This window comes from Tachyglossus aculeatus, chromosome 2 (assembly GCF_015852505.1).
Source record: "Tachyglossus aculeatus isolate mTacAcu1 chromosome 2, mTacAcu1.pri, whole genome shotgun sequence".
Lineage (NCBI taxonomy): Eukaryota > Metazoa > Chordata > Mammalia > Monotremata > Tachyglossidae > Tachyglossus > Tachyglossus aculeatus.
This window is the reverse complement of record NC_052067.1, coordinates 1,341,494-1,364,673: the sequence shown is the minus strand read 5'-3', so window position 1 is coordinate 1,364,673 and position 23,180 is coordinate 1,341,494. Positions and strand designations below refer to the sequence as shown.

The window sequence follows — 23,180 nt, the reverse complement described above, 5'->3', positions numbered from 1 at the left end:
AGAGTACAATATAACTGAATTGGTAGACATGTTTCCTGTCCACAAGGGGTTTACGGACTAGAGAGGGAGACAGACAATAAAATAAATTATGGATATGGACATAAGTGCTGGGGGCTGAGGGTAGGGGGAATAAAGGGAGCAAATCCAAGTGTGAGAGTGACACAGAAGGGAGAGGGAATAGGGGGAATGGGGACTTTGTCAGGGGACCACGGACTAGTCATAACCATCTCTTTCCCTCCATCCTTAACTCTCCCCCAGTGACCCTGCATAGACCATCTGACACCCAAAAAATGAAGCAGCATGGCCTAGTGGGAGTCGAAAGTCCTGGCTTTGCCATTTGTCTGCTGTGTGACCTTGGGCAAGACACTTCACTTCTCTGTGCCTCAGTTACTTCATATGTAAGACGGATATTAAGAATCTGAGTCCCATGTGGGATGAGGACTGTGTTCAACCTGATTACCTTATATCTATTCCTTGTTAGAACAGTGCCTGGCATATAGGTGCTTAATACCTAAAACTGGTGTTATGGGATGAATGTTCTCTAGTTCATAATGGTGCTGTATTGTACTTTCCCAAGCACTTAGTACAGTGCTCTGCACACAGTAAGCACTTAATAAGTACAGTGAATATCAAGATGATGCAATGAAAATATATTTCAGCACTGCTATCATTTCCCCACTTCATAGAGAAGGCAGTTAAGGCCCAGAGAGAGCAAGTGACTTTCTCCTTGTCACGTAGCAGGGCAGGGCCTGAGCTGGGGCAGGAACCCGGGTCTTCTGGCCCCCAACCCTGGGCTCTTTCCACCAGCGGATCACGTCACCTTCATTCCATCATTCATTCAATTGCATTTACTGAGTGCTTACTGTGTGCAGAGCATTGTACTAAGCGCTTGGGAGAGTACAGCGTAACAATAAACAGACACTTTCACTGCCCAGCCCCCATGTGAAGTTGGATTCCATTCAATCCTTTGCCTGAGGTGAATAAATCGCTCATTTGTTTTTGTCCCAGAGAGTAAGCTTGAAGGGGAGGGTGGGGGTGTGTGTGTGTCACAGTTGCAACAGGATGGAGAGGAAGCCAGGGTCACCGCGGGGTCTGGAGTGGCTCCCAAGGACGTAAGGCAGTCCTCTGAACTCACCATCCCGCAGACCAATGCTCACACTCCGCCGGGGGAGACCAGCAGGCTCAGTGGCTGACGCCAGAGGCCTTTTAGACTGTGAGCCCACTGTTGGGTAGGGACTGTCTCTATACGTTGCCAACTTGTACTTCCCAAGCACTTAGTACAGTGCTCTGCACACAGTAAGCGCTCAATAAATACAATTGACGATTCCAAGCACCGCCTCCATCGACGGTCACCCGACCCCTCGTCCGTCCACCCTGCTCTCCGTCCAGTTCCTCATTCTCTCCCCCCCTCGACCCCCAGCTGGACGCGCACAGCCGCAGGCGCTGTCCACGAGGCCCCCACCCAGCCCAGGGCAAACTGCCAATATCGCTGTCACGGAATTGGCATTTACGCTGCGCGGAGAGCTGGGGTGGACACGGACACGGTCCTGTCCCCACACGCAACTCACGGTGGAGGTGGGGGAAGGTGGGGGTCTTTGATGCATTTTACAGATGAGGAAACTGAGTAATAGGAGTAGTAGGAGGAATGGTATTTGCTGATCATCTACTGTGTGCAGAGCACTCTGCTAAGATGTGCAGACTTCTTAAGACTCGGGCTTTGGAGTCAGAGGCCATGGGTTCGAATCCCGACTCCACCACGTGTCTGCTGTGTGACCCCGGGCAAGTCACTTAACTTCTTGGAGCCTCAGTTACCTCATCTGTAAAATGGGGATGATAACTGCGAGCCCCATGCGGGACAACCTGATCACCTTGTATCCCCCCCAGCGCTTAGAACAGTGGTGTGCATATAGAAAGCGCTTACAAATGCCATCATTATTATTATTATTATTATTATTATGTGGAAAAGAATGGATTTAGGGGGAAGAGACAAGAGGCAGGGAGGTCAACGAGGAGATTGATGTGGTAGTTAAGTGGAACCAGCCAGAGGAAACAGGAAATGAATCATTTGGTCTGGACCCGCCCCACCTCCTATCCCCCCTCCCTAGTTCAGGGCCAGGATTCTTATTAATAATAATAATAATAATAATGGTATTTGTTAAGTTCTTACTATGTGTCAAGCACTGTTCAAAGCGCTGGGAGATATTGAGGATCTGGTTTCGGTTTTGGTTTTTGCTTCAGGCTGCGTCTAGCTCACACATCCTGATACCCAGGTCTCACACTGCCTGCCTCCCAACAACACCGCCTTTCCCCTTAGTCTCACACTGCTTAGAGCCCGGGCTTGGGAGTCAGAGGTCATGGGTTCTAATCTCGGCTCCACCACATGTCTGCTGTGTGACCTTGGGCAAGTCACTTAACTTCTCTGAGCCTCAGTTCCCTCATCTGTAAAATGGGGATTAAGACTGGGAGTCCCACGTGGGACAACCTGATCACCTTGTATCTCCCCCAGTGCTTAGAACAGTGCTTTGCACATAGTAAGTGCTTAACAAATGCCATTATTATTATTATTCTCATATCCCCTGCCCTCTGAATCTCACACCATCTGCCCTCCTGACTCTCCCATCTCACAACCCCTGCCCCCCAAGTCTCACAGAACCTGCACCCACTGAATCTCAAGCCCTGTATCTGCCGAGTCTCACAGTGCTTGCCGTTCCTGACTCTCACATCCCTGCTCCTTGAGTCTCGCACCACCTGCACTCATTCCCAAGCGCTTAGTACAGTGCTCTGCACAGAGTAAGTGCTCAATAAATACGATTGAATGAATGAATGACTGAATCCCTGCCCCAGTATCACACTTCATCTCCATTTCACAGATGAAGGAACTGAGGCAAAGAGAAGTGAAATGACTCGAACAAGGCCACACAGCAAACAAGCGGCGGAACCGTCTCTATATGTTGCCAATTTGTACTTCCCAAGCACTTAGTACACTGCTCTGCACACAGTAAACGCTCAATAAATTCGATTGAATGAATGAATGAACCCAGGTCCTTTTGACTCCCAGCCCTGTGATCTTTCCACTAGTCCACACTGCTTCTCAATTATTATTATTGCAATTATTACTTCCCTACCACACGATTCTCCGTGCACCACTGCACATATTGTTATACTAGTTTGCTTTCCTTACCTTTAATTAAAATAAATTATTAATATCTGTCTCCCCCACCTAGATTGTTACCTCAAGAAGAGGGATCGTGTTTACTCTCTTGCACCTTCCCAAGTACTTAGTACAGTGCTCTGCATTCAGTAGATTGTATTAATCAATCATCAATGGAAAATGATACTTGAGAAGCAATTTGGCTCAGTGGAAAGAGCCCGGGCTTTGGAGTCAGAGGTCATGGGTTCGAATTCCGATTCTGCCAATCGTCAGCTGTGTGACTTTGGGCAAGTCACTTCACTTCTCTGGGCCTCAGTTACCTCATCTGTAAAATGGGGATTAAGACTGTGAGCCCCACGTGGGACAACCTGATCACCTTGTAACCTGCCCAGAACATAGTAAGTGCTTAATAAATGCCATTATTATTATTATTATTATTATTATACTTGAATGTCAACTTTGTGCAGAGCACTGGACTAAGCACTTAGGAGAATACAGTAGGGTAGGTAGACATGATGTTTGTGAACTCCTTAATGGAAAGGATAGAGTGTACTAACTCTATTGCACTTTCACAAGCACTCTTTACCGTCCTCTGCACACAGTAAACCGTAAGCTCCTTGAGGGCAGGAATTGTGTCTAATAAATCTATTGTATTCTCCCAAAGGCTCAGTACAGTGGTCAGCACAGTTCTAAACATAGTTGACTGTAAGCTCCTTGAGGGAAGGGATCTTATCTTAGAGAAGCAGCGTGGCTTAGTGGAAAGAGCCCGGGCTTGGGAGTCAGAGGTCATGGATTCTAATCCTGGTTCCGCCACTTGTCAGCTGTGTGACTTTGGGCAAGCCACTTCACTTCTCTGTGCCTCAGTTACCTCATCTATAAAATGGGGATTAAGACTGTGAGCCCCAAGTGGGACAACCTGATTACCTTGTATCTATCCCAGTGCTCAGAACAGTGCTTGGTACATAGTAAGAGCTTAACAAATACCATCATTGTTATTATTATTATTACCTGCCAACTCCACTCCCAAGCACTTAATCCAGTTCATTGCATGCAATAAGCGCTTAGTAAAGAGCACTGATTGATCGGTCGGTAGCCTCTTGCAGGCCTGGCTTCCGGACTGCAATGAGTTAGCACTCTGGCCCTCCCAGACAGATGGGCTGACGTAGAAGAGAGGACGTAAGATGTTCCTGCCCACATCCTAACATGATGACATCATGGTCTCCATGGGGTCAAAGCTGCCAAAATTCCCGTTACCTCAGTGGTGTCAGCCCCATCCCTACGCAGGGCCCTGTGAACCTCATCTGTCTCCTTCTCCTCAGGTCTGGGCAGGGGGGCCCATGGTGCCCGTTTTAGTTATTTTTTGGCATCTACCAGTCTGTGCCTTCAGCCGGGGGCTCTGGTATGTGGTCCCGATGATTGTGCAGCATCTGGCCTCATTCCCATTCTCCCTCTGGCTTTCGTTTATCTCTAAATTATTTTTGTCTGGTCTTTCTCTCCCCCACTAGAAAGTACCCTCCCTGATCTTAGGGCAGGGAGTCTTGTAATTGGTGTACGTATGCTTCCAAGCACTTAGTAATAATGATGATGATGATAATAATAAAATAAATAATGGTGTTCATTAAGCTCTTACTATGTGCCAAGTGCAGGGGAAGTGACGATACCAGATCAGACACAATCCCTGTCCCTCGTAGGGCTCACGGTTTATGAAGGGGAACGGGAATTTTTTTCCTATTGTCAGATGAGGAAACTGAAGCCCAGAGAGGTTATATGTGAACCAGGACCAAATCCCAGGGCTCCCAACTACCAGCTCTGTCCCCCGAGATGCCCCTCTTGCCCAGAGAGTTCAGAGCCGGCTGGAATGGGGTCTGTTTTGTTTTGTTGCCTGTCTCCCCCTTCTAGACTACGAGCCCGTTGTTGGGTAGGGACTGTCTCCATATGTTGCCGGCTTGTAATAATAATAAAATAATAATGGCATTTATTAAGCACTTACTATGTGCAAAGCACGGTTCTAAGTGCTGGGGAGGTTACAAGGTGATCAGGCTGTCCCACGGGGGGGCTCACAGTCTTAATCCCCATTTGACAGACGAGAGAACTGAGGCCCAGAGAAGTTAAGTGACTTGTCCAAAGTCACACAGCTGACAATTGGCGGAGCCGGGGATTTGAACTCATGACCTCTGACTCCAAAGCCCAGGCTATTTCCACTGGGCCACGCTGCTATCCCAAGCACTTAGTCCAGTGCTCTGCACACAGTAAGCGCTCAATAAATACGATTGAATTGAATAAATGAATGGAGGGAAGTGATTTTAGCCCAGGTGCAACATTGACCCTCTTGTAAACCCCTTCAGGGCAGGGATTGTGTCTTCTAACCCCTTTGTACTCCTCCAAGTGCTCAGCACCGTGTTCTGCGCACATTAGGCGCTCAGTAAGAATGATTAATTGACTGAGACCCAACTGGCCCAGCTGGCTTGGAGTCACCACTGGAAAACAGGCCTGGTGCAGGCAGAATGGGGGGAGTAGTGCTAGTGGAGAGATTCTGCACCCCTGGCTGCTCCAAGAACCATTTTTTAAATGGTATTTGTGTTTACTACATGCCAGGTGCTGTACTAAGCACTTAGGTAGATAGAAGCTAATCATGCTGGACCCAGTCCCCGTCCCACATAGGGTCCCACTGACTGCCCTCTCAATCTCGAATCACTGCCCCCGCCTCTCACTTAATCCCCATTTTGCAGATAAGGTAACTGAGGCACTTACTTACTTGACTTCCTTCCTTCCTCTCCCCCTCATCCCCTTCTCCATCCCCCCCATCTTACCTCCTTCCCTTCCCCACAGCACCTGTATATATGTATATATGTTTGTACATATTTATTACTCTATTTATTTATTTTACTTGTACATATCTATTCTATTTATTTTATTTTGTTAGTATGTTTGGTTTTGTTCTCTGTCTCCCCCTTTTAGACTGTGAGCCTACTGCTGGGTAGGGACTGTCTCTATATGTTACCAACTTGTACTTCCCAAGCGCTTAGTACAGTGCTCTGCACACAGTAAGCGCTCAATAAATACGACTGATGATGATGATGATGACTTACTTGTCCGAGGTCACACAGAAGACAAGTGGCAGAACCAGGATTAGAACCTATTCATTCATTCATTCATTCAATCGTATTTTTTGAGCGCTTACTGTGTGCAGAGCACTGTACTAAGTGATTGGAAAGTACAATTCGGCAACAGATATAGACAATCCCTACCCAATAATGGGCTTACAGTCTAGAAGGGGGAGACAGACAACAAAACAAAACAAGTAGACGGGCGTCAATACCATTAAAATAGATAAATAGAATTATAGATATAGACACATCTTTAATAAAATAGAATAATATTTTAGTCTGCTGAGAAGCAGCGTGGCTCAGTGGAATGAGCCCGGGCTTTGGAGTCAGTGGTTATGGGTTCAAATCCTGGCTCGGCCAATTGTCAGCTGTGTGGCTTTGGGCAAGTCACTTAACTTCTCTGTGCCTCAGTTCCCTCATCTGTAAAATGGGGGTTAAGACTGTGAGCCCCCCGTGGGACAACCTGATGACCTTGTAGCCTCCCCAGCACTTAGAACAGTGCTTTGCACATAGTAAGCGCTTAATAAAATGCCATTATTATTAATAAATATGTACAAATTTATACAAGTGCTGTGGGGAGGGGAAGGGGTTAGGGCAGAGAGAGGGAGTGGGGGTGATGGGGAGGGGAGGAGGAGAGGAAAAGGGGGAGGCTCAGTCTGGGAAGGCCTCCTGGAGGAGGTGAGCTCTCAGTAGGGCTCTGAAGAGGGGAAGAGAGTTAGTTTGGTGGATGTGAGGAGGGAGGGCATTCCAGGCCAGAGGTAGGATGTGATAGAGCGATCAATACAAATGTCAATAAATTGACTGACTGACTGACTTCTTCCTTCCTTCCTTCCCTAATCCTCCCCTCAGCTCCTCAGGGACCGAGCCCATTCATTCGTTTAATTGTATTTATTGAGCGCTTACTGTGTCCAGAGCACTGGACTAAGCACCTGGGAAGTCCAAGTTGGCAATTTATAGCGACGGTCCCTACCCAACAGCAGGCTCACAGTCTAGAAGGGGGAGACAGACAACAAAACATACTAACAAAATAAAATAAATAAAATACATATGTACAAGTAAAATAGAGTAATAAATATGTACAAACACATATTTATTGTGCTATACAGGTAGCCCAGGCCAAGTAACGTGGCTCAGTGGAAAGAGCCCAGGCTTGGGAGTCAGAGGTCATGGGTTCTAATCCCGACTCCGCTACTTGTCAGCTGTGTGACTTTGGGCAAGTCACTTCACTTCTCTGTGCCTCAGTTCCCTCATCTGTAAAATGGGGATTAAGACTGTGAGCCCTCCGTGGGACAACCTGGATTACCTTGCCTCCGCCCCCAGCATTTAGAACAGTGCTTGGCACATGGTAAGCGCTTAACAAATACCAATATTAATTGATTAGGCACCAGGCCCGGCTGAGGGCCTGTACATATTTTTGTATGCATTTATTACTCTATTTATTTTATTTGTACATATTTATTCTATTTATTTTATTTTGTTAATATGTTTTGTTTTGCTCTCTGTCTCCCCCTTCTAGACTGTGAGCCTACTGTTGGGTAGGGACCATCTCTATATGTTGCCAACTTGTACTTCCCAAGCGCTTAGTCCAGTGCTCTGCACACAGTAAGCGCTCAATAAATACGATTGAATGAATGAATGATTACCTTGCCTCCGCCCCCAGTGCTTAGAACAGTGCTTGGCACATGGTAAGTGCTTAACAAATACCAATATTAATTGATTAGGCGCCAGGCCCGGCTGAGGGCCTGTCTATATGTATATATGTTTGTACATATTTATTACTCTATTTTATTTGTACATATTTATTCTATTTATTTTATTTTGTTAGTATGTTTTCTTTTGTTGTCTGTCTCCCCCTTCTAGACTGTGAGCCCGCTGTTGGGTAGGGACCGTCTCTCTATGTTGCCAACTTGTACTTATTGAGCGCTTACTGTGTGCAGAGCACGGTACTAAGCATTTGGGAAGCGCTTAGTACCGTGCTCCACCCACAGTAAGAGCTCAATAAATACGATTGAATGAATGAGTGATTACCTTGCCTCCGCCCCCAGTGCTTAGAACAGTGCTCGGCACATGGTAAGCACTTAAAGCAGCGTGGCTTCCTGGAAAGAGCCCGGGCTTTGGAGTCAGAGGTCAGGGGTTCAAATCCCTGCTCCGCCAATTGCCAGCTGCGTGACTTTGGGCAAGTCACTTCACTTCTCTGTGCCTCAGTTACCTCATCTGTAAAATGGGGGTGAAGGCTGTGAACCCCCCGTGGGACAACCGGATCACCTTGTAATAATAATAATAATAATAATAATGGCATTTATTAAGCGCTTACTATGTGCCAAGCACTGTTCTAAGCGCTGAGGAGGTTACAAGGTGATCAGGTTGTCCCATGGGGGGCTCACAGTCTTCACCCCCATTTTACAGATGAGGTAACTGAGGCACAGAGAAGTTAAGTGACTTGCCCAAAGTCACACAGCTGACAATTGGCGGAGCTGGGATTTGAACCCATGACCTCTGACTCCAAAGCCCGCGCTCTTTTCCACTGAGCCATGCTGCTTCTCTAATAATCATCATCATCATCATCATCATCAATCGTATTTATTGAGCGCTTACTGTGTGCAGAGCACTGTACTAAGCGCTTGGGAAGTACAAATTGGCAACATATAGAGACAGTCCCTACCCAACAGTGGGCTCACAGTCTAAAAGGGGGAGACAGAGAACAAAACCTAACATACTAACAAAATAAAATAAATAGAATAGATATGTACTAATAAGTGCCATCATTATTATTATTATTAACAAATACCAACATTAGTTGATTAGGCCCCAGGCCCGGCTGAGGGCCGAGGCCCCGCGCGGACTACATTACCCAGAAGGCCGCGCGCCCGGGGCGTGTGGGGGGCACTCGGTGACGTCATCTTCCGGCGACGGGGGCTGTCGTGGCGCTTTCTGGCGAGCGCCGGCTCGGTCCGGTTCGATCCGGTCCGGCCCGGTCGGGCCCCGCCTCAGGATGCGGCGCGCAGGCCTCGGTGAGCGGAAAAGAAGGATAATAACAATAATAATAACAATAATAATAATAATGTATTTATTAAGCGCTTACTATGTGCAAAGCACTGTTCTAAGCGCTGGGGAGGGATACAAGGTGATCAGGTTGTCCCACGGGGGCTCACAGTCTTCACCCCCATTTGACAGATGAGGGGACTGAGGCCCACAGAAGTGACTTGCCCCAAGTCAACACAGCTGACAAGTGGCGGGGTCATTCATTCATTCAATCGTATTTATTGAGCGCTTACTGTGTGCACAGCACTGTAATAATAATGATGATGATGGTATTTATTAAGCAATTACTGTGTGCAAAGCACTGGTCTAAGCGCTGGGGAGGTTACAAGGTGATCAGGTTGCCCCACAGGGGGCTCACGGTCTTCACCCCCCATTTGACAGATGAGGGGACTGAGGCCCAGGGAAGTGACCTGCCCCAAGTCAACACAGCTGACAAGTGGCAGGGTCATTCATTCATTCACTCAATCGTATTTATTGAGTGCTTACTGTGTGCACAGCACTGTAATAATAATGATGGTGATGGTATTTATTAAGCGTTTATTATGTGCAAAGCACTGTTCTAAGCGCTGGGGAGGTTACAAGGTGATCAGGTTGTCCCACGTGGGGCTCACGGTCTTCACACCCATTTGACAGATGAGGGGACTGAGGCCTAGGGAAGTGACTTGCCCCAAGTCAACACAGCTGACAAGTGGCAGGGTCATTCATTCATTCACTCAATCGTATTTATTGAGCGCTTACTGTGTGCACAGCACTGTAATAATAATGATGATGATGGTATTTATTAAGCGCTTACTATGTGCAAAGCACTGTTCTAAGTGCTGGGGAGGTTACAAGGTGATCCCACTGTTGGGTAGGGACCGTCTCTATATGTTGCCAACTTGTACTTCCCAAGCGCTTAGTACAGTGCTCTGCACACAGTAAGCGCTCAATAAATACGATTGATTGATTGATTGATTGATCAGGTTGTCCCATGGGGGGGCTCACAGTCTTCACCCCCATTTGACAGATGAGGGAACTGAGGCCCAGGGAAGTGACTTGCCCCAAGTCACACAGCTGACAAGTGGTGGGGTCATTCATTCATTCAATCGTATTTATTGAGTGCTTGGGAAGTACAATAATAATGATAATGTTGGTATCTGTTCATTCATTCAATCGTATTGAGCGCTTACTGTGGGCAGAGCACTGTACAAGTACACTGTAGAAGTGAAGTGACTTGCTCCAAGTCACACAGCTGACAAGTGGCGGGGTCATTCAGTCGTATTTATTAAGCGCTTACTGTGTGCACAGCACTGCACTAAGCGTTTGGGAAGTACAATAATAATAATAATGTTAGTATTCATTCATTCAATCGTATTTATTGAGCGCTTACTGTGGGCAGAGCACTGTACGAGTACACTGTACAAGTGAAGTGACCTGCCCCAAGTCACACAGCTGACAGGTGGCGGGGTCATTCATTCATTCATTCAATCGTATTTATTGAGCGCTTACTGTGTGAACAGCACTGTACTAAGTGCTTGGGAAGTACAATAATAATAATGTTGGTATTTGTTCATTCATTCAATCGTATTTATTGAGCGCTTACTGTGGGCAGAGCACTGTACAAGTACACTGTACAAGTGAAGTGACTTGCCCCAGGTCACACAGCTGACAAGTGGCGGGGTCATTCATTCAATCGTATTTATTGAGCGCTTACTGTGTGCAGAGCACTGTACTAAGCGCTTGGGAAGTACGGGTTGGAAACATATAGAGATGGTCCCTGACCAACAGCGGGCTCACAGTCTAGAAGGGGGAGACAGACAACAAAACATATTAACAAAATAAAATAAGTAGAATAAATATGTACAATCAATCAATCATATTTATTGAGCGCTTACTGTGTGCAGAGCACTGTACTAAGTGCTTGGGAAGTGCAATAATAATAATAATAATGTTGGTATTTAAGTGCTTACTATGTGCCAAGCACTGTTCTAGACTGTGAGCCCACTGTTGGGTAGGGACTGTCTCTATATGTTGCCAACTTGTACTTCCCAAGCGCTTAGTACAGTGCTCTGCACACAGTAAGCACTCGGTAAATACGATTGAATGAATGAATGTTCTAAGCACTGGGGAGGTTACAAGGTGATCAGGTTGTCCCACCTGGGGCTCACAGTCTTCACCCCCATTTGACAGATGAGGGAACTGAGGCCCAGGGAAGTCACTTGCCCCAAGTCAACAAAGCTGATAAGTGGCGGGGTCATTCATTCATTCAATCGTATTTATTGAGTGCTTACTGTGTGCAGAGCACTGTACTAAGCGCTTGGGAAGTACAATAATAATAATAATAATGTTGGTATTTGTTAAGCGCTTACAAAGTGCCAAGCACTGTTCTAGACTGTGAGCCCATAGGGACTGTTTCTATATGTTGCCAACTTGTACTTCCCAAGCGCTTAGTACAGTGCTCTGCACACAGTAAGCGCTCAATAAATATGATTGAATGAATGTTCTAAGCACTGGGGAGGTTACAAGGTGATCGGGTTGTCGCATGGGGGGCTCACACAATTTTAATCCCCATTTTACAGATGAGGTAATTGAGGCACAGAGAAGTTAAGTGACTTGCCCAAAGTCACAGAGCTGACAGTTGGTGGAGCTGGGATTTGAACCCATGAACTCTGACTCCAAAGCCCGGGCTCTTTCCACTAAGCCACGCTGCTAATACAAGCATATGTTGCTACAAGTTGGCAACATCTAGAGACGGTCCCTACCCAACAGTGGGCTCACAGTCTAGAAGGGGGAGACAGAGAACAAAACCAAACATACTAACAAAATAAAATAAATAGAATAGATAGGTACAAGTAAAATAAATAAATAAATAAATAGAGTAATAAATATGTACAAATGTATATTCATATATACAGGTGCTGTGGGGAAGGGAAGGAGGTAAGATGCGGGGGATGGAGAGGGGGACGAGGGGGAGAAGAAGGAAGGGGCTGAGTGTGGGAAGGCCTCCTGGGGGAGGTGAGCTCTCAGCAGGGCCTTGAAGGGAGGAAGAGAGCTAGCTTGGCGGATGGGCAGAGGGAGGGCATTCCAGGCGTATTTATAATGATGATGGTATTTATTAAGCACTTACTACTACTAATTAATAATAATGTTGGTATTTTAGCGCTTACTGTGTGCCAAGCACTGTTCTAAGCACCAGGGGGATACAAGGTAATCACGTGAGGCTCACAGTCTTAATCACCACTTTACAGATGAGGTAACTGAGGCGCAGAAAAGTGAAGTGACTTGCCCAGTGTCACCCAGCAGACAAGTGGCAGAAGCGGGATTAGAACCCACTACCTCTGACTCCCAAGCCCGGGCTCTTGCCACTAAGCCATGCTGTTTTTTCTGGGCCAAGCACTGTTCTAAGCACTGGATTTTTATGGGGTGCCCCCCACCCCTCCCAGCCTGTGAGCTCGTTGTGGGCTGGGAATGTCACTGTTGTTGCATTGTACTTTCCCAAGCGCTTAGTACAAGAGGAGAGCATGGTCTAGTGGCAAGAACTTGGGTTTGGGAGTTAGAGGTCGTGGGTTCTGATCCCAGTTCTGACACATGTCTGCTGTGTGATCTTGGGCAATCCACTTAACTTCTCTGTTCCTGTTACCTCATCTGTAAAATGGGGATTGAGACTGTGAGCCCCACATGGGACACCCTGATTACTTTGTATTTACCCCAGCGCTTACTACTAATTACTAATGGTGTTTATTAAGCGCTTACTATGTGCAAAGCACTGTTCTAAGCGCTGGGGAGGTGACGAGGTGATCAGGTTGTCCCATGGGAGGCTCACAGTCTTAATTCCCATTTTACAGGTGAGGTAACTGAGGCACAGAGGTTAAGTGACTTGTCCAAAGTCACACAGCTGACAGTTGGCGCAGCCGGGATTTGAACCCATGCCCTCTGACTCCAAAGCCCATGCTCTTTCCACTGAGCCACACTGCTTCTAATTTTTTTAGAAGCATTTTTTTTTTACTAATTTTACTAATTTTTTTTATACTCTTAAAAGAGTACTTGGCACATAGTAAGTGCTTAACGAATACCATCATCATTATTATTTAGAACAGTGCTCTGCATCATCATCATCATCATCATCAGTCGTATTTATTGAGCGCTTACTATGTGCAGAGCACTGTACTAAGCGCTTGGGAAGTACAAATTGGCAACATATAGAGACAGTCCCTACCCAACAGTGGGCTCACAGTCTGCACACAGTAAGCGCTCAATAAATACCATTGAATGAATGAATGAACTTAATGCTTGGGAGACTACAATGCAAGGGAGTTGTAAGAAACGTTTCCTGCCCCCAGCAAGCCGGCAGGCTAGAAAGTCAATCAATCAATCAATCGTATTTATTGAGCGCTTACTGTGTGCAGAGCACTGTACTAAGCACTTGGGAAGTACAAGTTGGCAACATATAGAGACAGTCCCTACCCAACAGTGGGCTCACAGTCTAAAAGTCATCCCATTAAGGGTGAGGGAGGGGGTGCCCCCTTATTTCTCCCCTGCACCCCGACCCATAGACGTGTTCCCAGCTTACTAGGACCACCCCCTGCCCTCCCACCCCACCACTCCCAATTTACTGTGCCACTGGAGGGAAGAATATCCAGAGCAGGCAGACCTGGTACCCAGCATTCGTTCATCATCATCATCATCATCATCATCAATCGTATTTATTGAGCGCTTACTGTGTGCAGAGCACTGTACTAAGCGCTTGGGAAGTACAAGTTGGCAACATATAGAGACAGCCCCTACCCAACAGCGGGCTCACAGTCTAAAAGGGGGAGACAGAGAACAAAACCAAACATACTAACAAAATAAAATAAATAGAATAGATATGTACAAGTAAATAGAGTAACAAATATGTACAAACATATATACAGGTGCTGTGGGGAAGGGAAGGAGGTAAGATGGGGGAGGATGGAGAGGGGGACGAGGGAGAGTATTTGAGTTCAGTTGTATTTGAGCGCCTACTGTGTGCAGAGCACTATACTAAGCACCTGGGAGAGTACCATATAACAGTAAGCAGACACATTCCCTTTCCACAATGAGCTTACTGTCTAGAGACTGGAGGGAGTCAAACCAGCTGAGTAGTGTCCCCACCTCCCTACTGCCTGGTCTGGGTCATCAGGCCCAGAGCCGTGTCTGGTGTTTGTGTTGGATGTGCCGTGGGGCAGCAGGGCCAGTGCCCCAGGGCCCTTTGAGGGGTGTCCAAGTGGGATCTGGGGGCTCCTTCCTGGTGTACTGCCATCTGAGCCCAGGTTTGCCCCCAGCTGGCCCCCTGCAGCCTGATGGCCAGTGCTGGGCTTGGCATCGTCAGGTTTGGTCACCCCTGAGAGCTGTGCACTGAGCATCACCGCGCTCCCATCATCATCAATCGTATTTATTGGGCGCTTACTGTGTGCAGAGCACTGTACTAAGCACTTGGGAAGTACAAATTGGCAACATATAGAGACAGTCCCTACCCAACAGTGGGCTCACAGTCTGAAAGGGGGAGACAGAGAACAAAGCCAAACACACTAACAAAATAAAATAAATAGAATAGATACGTACAAGTAAAATAGAGTAATAAATATGTACAAACATATATACAGGTGCTGTGGGGAAGGGAAGGAGGTAAGATGGGGGGATGGCGAGGGGGACGAGGGGGAGAGGAAGGAAGGGGCTAAGTGTGGGAAGGCCTCCTGGAGTAGGTGAGCTCTCAGTAGGGCTTTGAAGGGAGGAAGAGAGCTTGCTTGGTGGATGGGCAGAGGGAGGGCATTCACTAACATCTCATGGCCTGAACTTTGCCCTGGACTCTGGAGGGAAGGAGCCACGGTGGAAGGCTCCATTTGCCCTCCTACCCTGGCTCTGACGTCCACCAGGCAACCTGCCCATCCTGCACCTGTGCCCGCACCCTCACCAGGGCCCGCCCTGGCAGGGGGCTGCTAAAAGGACCATGAGTGGCAGAGGACCTTAGCGCTTAGTACATTGCTCTGCACATAGTAAGCGCTCAATAAATACGATTGATGATGATGACCTGAGCTTTGGGGACACCAGGAAATCTGTACACCACCCTCTAAGCACTTGACATTTACCCCAGACCCACGACACTTGTGTCCAAATCCTTAACCCGCCTTTCCCCTGTCTAATTTATTTTGTCCGTCTCCATGTGTAGACAGTAAGCTTCTTGAGTGCAGGAATTGTCTTACAAATCTTTTCTAGTGTACTCTCCCAAACTCTCAGTATTTAACTCTGCATACAGTAAGCACTCAAAAAATACCATTGATTGATGGAGGGCGGGGGCTCACCCGCCCTTCATCAGGGCTGAATTTTTTTTATGGTATTTGCTAAGTGCTTACTATGTGCCAGGCACTGTACTAAACGCTGGGGAAGATAACAAGCTAATAAGGTTGGACACAGTCCCTGTCCCACATAGGCTCCCAGTCTCAATCCCCATCTTACAGGCCAGCGCTTAGAACAGTGCTTAAGCGCTTAATAAATGTCATCATTATTATTATGAGCTGAGTCCCAAAGAAATGAAGTGACTCGCCCAAGGTCACACAGCGGACAAGTGGCAGAGCTAGGATTAGAACCCAGGTCCTTCTGACTCCCGGGCTCAGGCTCTACACGCTGGGTCATGCCGCTTCACCCATGGCCCCGGAGGTCCAGGTGTACCAGTGGTCTGGGGGTCAGCAGGCCCACGCTGCGGCCACAGCAGTTTAGGAGATGGGGAGGACACCTCCACTTCCCTCACAGCTGGAGTTTGGGGGCCGGAGGGAGGTGGTGGGATAAGGAGAAGGAGGCTCAGACCACCACACGCTGGTTGTCCTGGTTTCCCAGTGAGCCGAGATTGCTGGCCAGGCCACCTCCTCCACTCGTGGGACTCCTCTGCCGCCCTATGTCATTAGAAACACCGTCATTATCATTAGAGCAATCACGACTGATCCCGTTTTTTTCTATGTGGATATATGATCATCAGAACAGACGCCACCCTGTTCCCACTCTTGGTTCACCCTTATTTTCCAGAAGGGGAAACTGAGGCACAGAGAAGTGAAGTGGTTGGCCCAAGTTCCTAGAGCAAGGCAGTGAGTGGTAGAACCAGGACTAGAATCCAGGTCTCCTGATGTCCCCTGTTCCAGCTCTTTCTTCCAGGCCTCACTGCCTCTTAGCACTTTTGTCCAGTGATACATTCAATTATGATGTTTATTCATCCTGTTATATTCATGCTACTATTGGGTGATGATTGTATTAGATGAAGCAGCGTGGCCTGTGGATAGAGCCCGAGCCTGGGGGTCAGAAGGACCTGGTTCTAATCCCGACTCCGGCACTTGGCTGCTGTGTGGCTTTGGGCAAGTCACTTCATGTTTCAGCATCTATTACCTCATCTGTCAAATGGGTATTAAGACTCTGAGCCCCACGTGGGACAGGGACTCTGTCCAGTCTGATTTGATTGTATCCACACCAGCACTTAGTACAGCACGTGGCACATAAGTGTTTTAATAAATACCACAATTATTGTTTGTCACGTACTCACTATGTACCAATCAGTATGTTGTGCTGTCCAGTCCGATTTGATTGTATCCACACCAGCACTTAGTACAGCACCTGGCACATAATAAGCGTTTTAATAAATACCACAATTATTGTTGGTCACGTACTTACTATGTACCAATCAATATGTTAAGCGCTGGGATTGGTTCAGTATAATTAGATCGGACACAATCTCTGTCCCACATGGCCCTCACCGTCAAAGTGGGAGAAAGTACATGTAATCTATCCCCATTTTACCGAAGAGGCCCAGAGAGGTTAAGTGACTTGCCCAAGATCGCACAGCAGGCCAGGGGCAGAGCCAGGACTAGAACCTGGGTCTTCTGACTCCCTTTTATGTGTTTTTTCCACTAGGTCACGCTTGCTTCCCCTCCTTCTCTTTCTCTGTAAATAATTTCCGTCCTGAAATAATAATAATGGTATTTATTAAGCATCTACTGTGTAGAAAGCACTCTTGGAAGCACTGGGGGAAAATTCTCAGGGGAAAAGTATCACAGCCCCTGGCTGAAGAGGCTCGCAGTCTGTGAATATGGCGGGGAAGAGGAGGTGGATGACAGACATAAAGAAGGATAAAATGATAAAAACACAAAAACAACATAAAATGCACCAAGGATACCGTCCCTATTTTTAAGATGCATCAAGACACTGTCTCAAGTTTGTTATCTTTGGGGTTTAGGCCTCCACTGGATTAATATATTAACTCAGCCATTCTTTCACCTCTCATCCCCTAGCAGTGGGTGTCCCAATCCATCAATAAATAGTATTTACTGGACACTTACTATGCACAGAGTTTACTGTGTAATGAGCGCTTAGGAAAGGACAACAGACTTCGTGGACATGACACCTGATCTCAAGGAGCTTAGAATCAACTGAGTGCAGAGCACTGTACTAAGAGCCTGGGAGGGTACGATAGAGTGGGTAGACATGATCCCTGCCCACAAGAAGCTTTCAGCCTGGAGGGGAAGACTGACATCAAAATACAATAGATAGGGGAAACGTCAGGTAAAATAATAATAATAATAATAATAACTGTGGTATTTGTTAAGCGCTTACTGTGGTGGATACAAGCAAATCAGGTTGGACACAGTCCATGTCCCACGTGGGGCTCACAGTCTCAATCCCCATGTTACAGATGAGAGAACTGAGGCCCAGAGAAGTGAAGTGACTTGAGCAAGGTCATACAGTAGACAAGTGGCGGAGCCGGAATTAGAACCCATGACCTTCTGACTCCCAGGACTAGACTCCATCCACTAGCCCATACTGCTTCATGTCTGCACCTCATCTGTGCACTCCTCCCCCAGCCTGGGCGTCGGAGGACTTGGGTTCCAACCCTGGCTCCATCACTTGCCTCCTGCATGACTTTGGTCAAGTCACTTCACCTCTCTGGGCCTCAGTTCCATCATCTGCAAAATTATTTTAATACCCAGCGCTTAGAACAGTGCTCCAGCGCTTAGAACAGTGCTTTGCACATAGTAAGCGCTTAACAAATACCAACATTAAAAAAAAAAAACCTGCTCCCTCGTACTTAGAATGAAAGTCTCATGTGGGACCTGATTATCTTGACTCTACCCCATCATTTAGTAAGTGTCTAACAAATACCACAATGTTTTTTATCATCATTCCGCAGTCTGTGAGTCCTGTGGGACGGGGACTTGGTCCGACCTGGTTATCTTGTATCTCCCTAAGCGCTTAGCCCAGTGCTAAGCACATAGTAAAACTTTAACCCATACCACAGTTTCTGTTACCATTACTGCACAGTAGGCGTTCAGTAAATACCATTCCTCCCCATTTTTTTCACGAAAACCAGTCTCAGTCGTGAACTGCCCCCTGCACCAGGATTAAGGGGCAGCTGGGCAGAGCGATAAGGTTTTTAAGCGCCCCGGTCAGGCCTAAAAACTTGCTTACCGAGATGCTCCGTATCCGGGCGTTCCCCTAGGTGAAGGAGGACCCGCGGGTTTCCATGGCAACTACGGCTACCCCAGCAGCGGCTACAGCGCGTGCGAGGAGGAGAACGAGAGGCTGACGGAGAGCCTGCGCTCCAAAGTCACAGCCATCAAATCCGTAAGGGCCGCCGGGCCATCGGCACGGGGGCCGGCCTCCGGACACGGGAAGGGACGGACTGGCGAGGGCCGGACGGGTTCACTTGGGGCTCTCCTGAGTGAGGCGTACAGTATCCAGCCGGCCCGTCGGGGCTCCTTGGGAGTCCGGGGGCCTGGCTTCTAGTCCCCGGCCGGCTGGGCAACTTCGGACGTGTCACGCCGCCTCCTTGAGTCCCCATTTCACCTCCTTTCACTCATTCACTCATTTATTGAATGCTTATTGTGTGCAGAGCACTGTACTAAGCGCTCGGGAGAGTACAATACAGCAGTAAACAGAAACATTCCTTGCCCTCGACAAGCTTACGGTCTCTTGGAAACCGGAGAGAATTCCTTCCTTTCCCTACTCTTCCATTGAATTTTAGCCTCCAAAGCGCTTAGTACAGTGTTCTGCAGATAGTAATGATTGTGGTATTTGTTAAACACTTACTGTGTGCCAAGCGCTGTTCTAAGATCTGGGGCAGATACAAGTTAATCAGGTTGGACACAGTCCAGGGCTTTTTTTAATGGTATTTAAGTGCTTACTATGTGCCAGACACTGTACTAAGTGATGGAATACACAAAAGGTAGGTTGGACACAGTCACCTTCCCACATGGGCCTCAGTCTTAGTCCCCATTTTGCAGTTGAGGTAACTGAGGCACAGAGAAGTCATATGACTTACCCAGGGTCACAGAGCAGATCTCAATAAATAGCACCGATTGATTCCCAGGGTGTGGGGTGGCTTTTCTCTTGGTTCTCAACCAGTCCAATCAGTTGGTAGTATAGACTCAACCCCTCCTGAGAGCAGGAGAAGCAACACGACCTAGTGTGTAGAGCCTGGGCCCGGAAGTCAGAAGGACGTGGGTTCTAATCCTAGCTCTGCCACTTTTCTGTTTTGTGACCCTGGGCAAGTCACTTCACTTCTCTGTGCCTCAGTTACCTCATCTGTAAAATGGGGATTAAGACTGTGAGCCCTGTGTGGGAAGGTGACTGTGTCCAACCTATCTTTTGTGTATCCCATCACTTAGTACAGTGTCTGGCACATAGTAAGCGCTTAAATACCATTAAAAAAAGCCCCATACCGAATGGTTGGCTGAGCACAATAAGGTGGTAGAAGCAACCCCTGCTCTCAAGGAGCTTACAGTCAACTGTGTGCAGAACACTGTTCTGAGCACAAGAGAGTTGGCAGACCCAATCCCTGGAGTTTTCACAGGTTCATTTAGAGTTTCAAGGAAAAGGAGCCTTGGGAAGAAAGAACTTTTTCTGTAGAGCACTAGGGATGGAAGCTGGGTTTGAGGCGCTGGGGACGGGGGTGGCTGGAGGCTCCGGGCCCTGAGGTGGCCAGTGCAGGGGAAGGTTTACCTGACGCTGCCCCTCTCCCCCGACCCCAGCTCTCCATCGAGATCGGCCATGAAGTTAAACATCAGAACAAGATGTTGTCGGAGATGGTGAGTGACTAGGGCCGGGGCTGGGGTGGGGTGGGGTCCCGTCAGGTCTGACAGGAGAGTGTCCGTTCCCTCAGGGGCCCGGAGGTGATCGGGAGGAAGCCAGACACTTGTGGTCGGCTCTCCTGGAATCAACTTGGCTCCCCACGGGGTCCTGAAACGTGGGGTGTCTCGTGGAAAAGCGGAAGTCTGGGTTCCCCTAAGGGACACAGAGGGTGGGAGATGGGGGCTGGGCCCCGAGTTCAGAGACCAGTAGGGGCACCTCACCCCCTCTTGCCCCACTGCCCGCACCCGTCTTCTCCCTCCTCTCCCCTCTAGGTCTTCTCTGTGCTCATCTTGGGGTACCCACCCCCTCCTTGCTCCTGTTCGCCCCACTTCTCTCGCCTCCTCCTCCTCCTCCTCTTCTCCTTTGCCATCCCTCCCCCTTCCGACCGCCAAGGGGGCAGATAACGGTGAGCAGGTTTGAGCCGGGGTCCAGCCCCTGCGGGTGTGCGCAGCTTGGGGGCGGGAGGAGGCCAGAAGTGCCGTTGGGGATGACTTCGGTCCAACCCGAGCCCCCCGGGCAGCTCTGTGGATCCAGTCTAATCCAGAATGGCTTCCTCCAGTAGAGAAGCAGTGTGGCCTAGTGGCTAGAGCACGGGTTCTGATTCCGGCTCTGCCACCTGTCTGCTGGGTGACCTTGGGCAAGTTACTTCACTTCCCTGGGCCTCAGTTGCCTTATCTGTAAAATGGGCATTAAGACTGTGAGCCCTATGTGGGACAGGGACTGTGTCCAACCTGATTTCCTTGCATCCACTCCAATGCTTAGTACAGTGCGTGGCACATAGTAAGCAGTTAACACATACCATAAAAAAAAATTCAGCCACGATAAAGGGTGGGAGAGCCCCCGGCCTCCATCAGTCAGTTATTAGTCCTCCGGGGCGGTCTGCCCATGCCCTAGTGGGCCCAGGGTAGAGGGCAGGACACGACAGGCCCAGAGGAAAGAGTGGACGTGGTGGGCAGAGCAGGCCCAGGGAATATAGTGGGCATGAGAGAGCAGAGCCCAGCGGGCTCAGGCACATGTTTCCTCAGGATTCGGAGTTCGATTCGACCACTGGCTTCCTGGGGGCCACTCTGGGACGGCTCAAGGTTTTGTCCCGGGGCAGCCAGACCAAGCTCCTGTTCTACATGATGCTCTTCGCCCTCTTCGTCTTCTCGGTCGTCTACTGGATCATTAAACTGAGGTGATGCCAGCCCACCGTGTCCTTGTGTCGCGGGGCGATGGAGGCGGGGTGACCTCGGGCGTGACCCGGGAGCAGGGCCTGCCGGACCCTGCCCCAACTTTGGATCCAGGCTAGCCGCCACGGCGACGTCGTTAAGGTCGGAGCAAATATCCCCTCTCCACCTGCTCCCGCCCCCCAGCGCGGCTCAATCGCTGGGGTCATCACACGGCAGGCGGCGTGGCAGCCGGGAGACGTGACCGCTCATGAGAGCGTGACTCATGGCCCGTGCCGCCAGCTCCGAGTGGCTGGGCACCGCGTCTCTGACTCTTCCCCACGCAACGCCCCCGCCTCAGGAAAACACCAAGGGACCCCATGGAAAAGACAGGTCAGACGGCCGTGCGGTTCTCCAGGGCTGCTGATCACCCATCACATGTGTCTACATGTGCGCCTGTGTGCACAGCCTGGGAAACAGGGTTGCCCCAGCCAATTTCTCAGAGCAGTGCTTTGCACATAGTAAGCGCTTAATAAACGCCATCATCATCATCATCATTCCCAGACCGTGGGCCGCCCTAGACTAAAGGTAGTGATAATGATGCTATTTGTTAAGCGCTTACTGAGTGTCAAACGCTGTTCTAGGAACTGAGCACTGTTTAAAGGCCCCCCCGCCACACACACACACCTCGCCCCCCGCCCCCCTCAAGCCAGGCATTGCCTACCCTGGTGGGCACTGAGAAGCCACCCCCTTCCCAGGCAGGGCGTCCATATACTCGTACGATCACGGACAGCATGACCTGGTCGGCCCCGGGATCAAAAGACAACAGGTGTGGGTTGCTGAAAGGGAGGGAGGGGGGTGGGTGTTTAGTTAGTCGCTGCAGCAGAGTGTAGAAATGGCACCGGATTGCAAGCCACGGAAGAGTTTATGCAGAGCACGCCAAACATGAATGCTACTAGTCCAACGCCCCGAGCTGGCTCACTCCACACCCGCTTGGGCTGCCAGACACAATCCCCAGTCATCCACCCGAACGGCGGCTGCTCTCGATCTTCGGCCCCGTTGGGACTGATAATTGAAGCAATGAATCATCTGGTTCTCCCTCCTGCCTCCCCCTCTACACACATCCTATCCAGCCAGAGATTTTCATAAAAAATAATTATAATGTTGTGATAGTGGATGGAGGAGTGGAGTAGGTTCAGGCTAATCAGGTTGGACACCATCCACATTGGGCTCACAGCCTCAATCCCTATTTTACAGGTGAGGTAACAGAGCCAGGGAAGTCAACTGACTCACTCAAGGTCACACAGCTGGCGAGTGATGGGGCTGGGATTAGAACCCAGGTCCTCTGATTCCCGGGCCCATGATCTTTCCACTAGGCCACACTGCTTCTGTTTCCTAGGAAAGTTGGGACGTTTCCCTGGGGTGAGGAGAGGGTGGAGGAAGGGGACAGAGTGGAAGATAGTACATGTTTCCCTTTTAGCAACTCAACACGGGCCTGGCCCCTCTTGAGGGGTAAGGGGCCTATCTCAATCTCAAACCCATTTGAAACAGCGCAGCCTGCTAGTCAGAATGCAGCACTGGGAGGCAGGAGACCTGGGTTCGAATTCCAGTTCCACCACTCCATTC

The 23,180-nt window shown here is 48.9% G+C and overlaps 1 protein-coding gene across 2 annotated transcripts; it reads left to right on the top strand.

Annotated features, from left to right (window-relative positions):
• The first annotated feature begins 9,190 nt into the window (after positions 1–9,190).
• On the top strand, positions 9,191–21,593 carry BET1 (Bet1 golgi vesicular membrane trafficking protein). 2 transcript variants are annotated; one of them, XM_038769138.1, is made up of 5 exons: positions 9,191–9,269; positions 18,776–18,900; positions 20,307–20,363; positions 20,679–20,812; positions 21,432–21,589. In XM_038769138.1, exons 1-4 carry the CDS (start codon positions 9,251–9,253, stop codon positions 20,808–20,810), a joined length of 333 nt encoding a protein of 110 aa, XP_038625066.1. In that variant the 5' UTR covers positions 9,191–9,250; the 3' UTR covers positions 20,811–20,812; positions 21,432–21,589. The 2 variants fall into 2 exon arrangements, with proteins under 2 accessions (XP_038625066.1, XP_038625057.1); XM_038769129.1 differs by lacking the exon at positions 20,679–20,812 and having other exon boundaries at positions 21,432–21,593.
• The last annotated feature ends 1,587 nt before the right edge of the window (positions 21,594–23,180 follow it).

What these genes read in the sequence shown, in the direction of transcription:
- BET1 (XM_038769129.1), top strand. An exon ending in AAGTCACAGCCATCAAATCC is followed by an intron (nt 18,901 to 20,306) that starts GTAAGGGCCGCC and finishes CCCCGACCCCAG; the next exon opens with CTCTCCATCGAGATCGGCCA. An exon ending in ACAAGATGTTGTCGGAGATG is followed by an intron (nt 20,364 to 21,431) that starts GTGAGTGACTAG and finishes ATGTTTCCTCAG; the next exon opens with GATTCGGAGTTCGATTCGAC.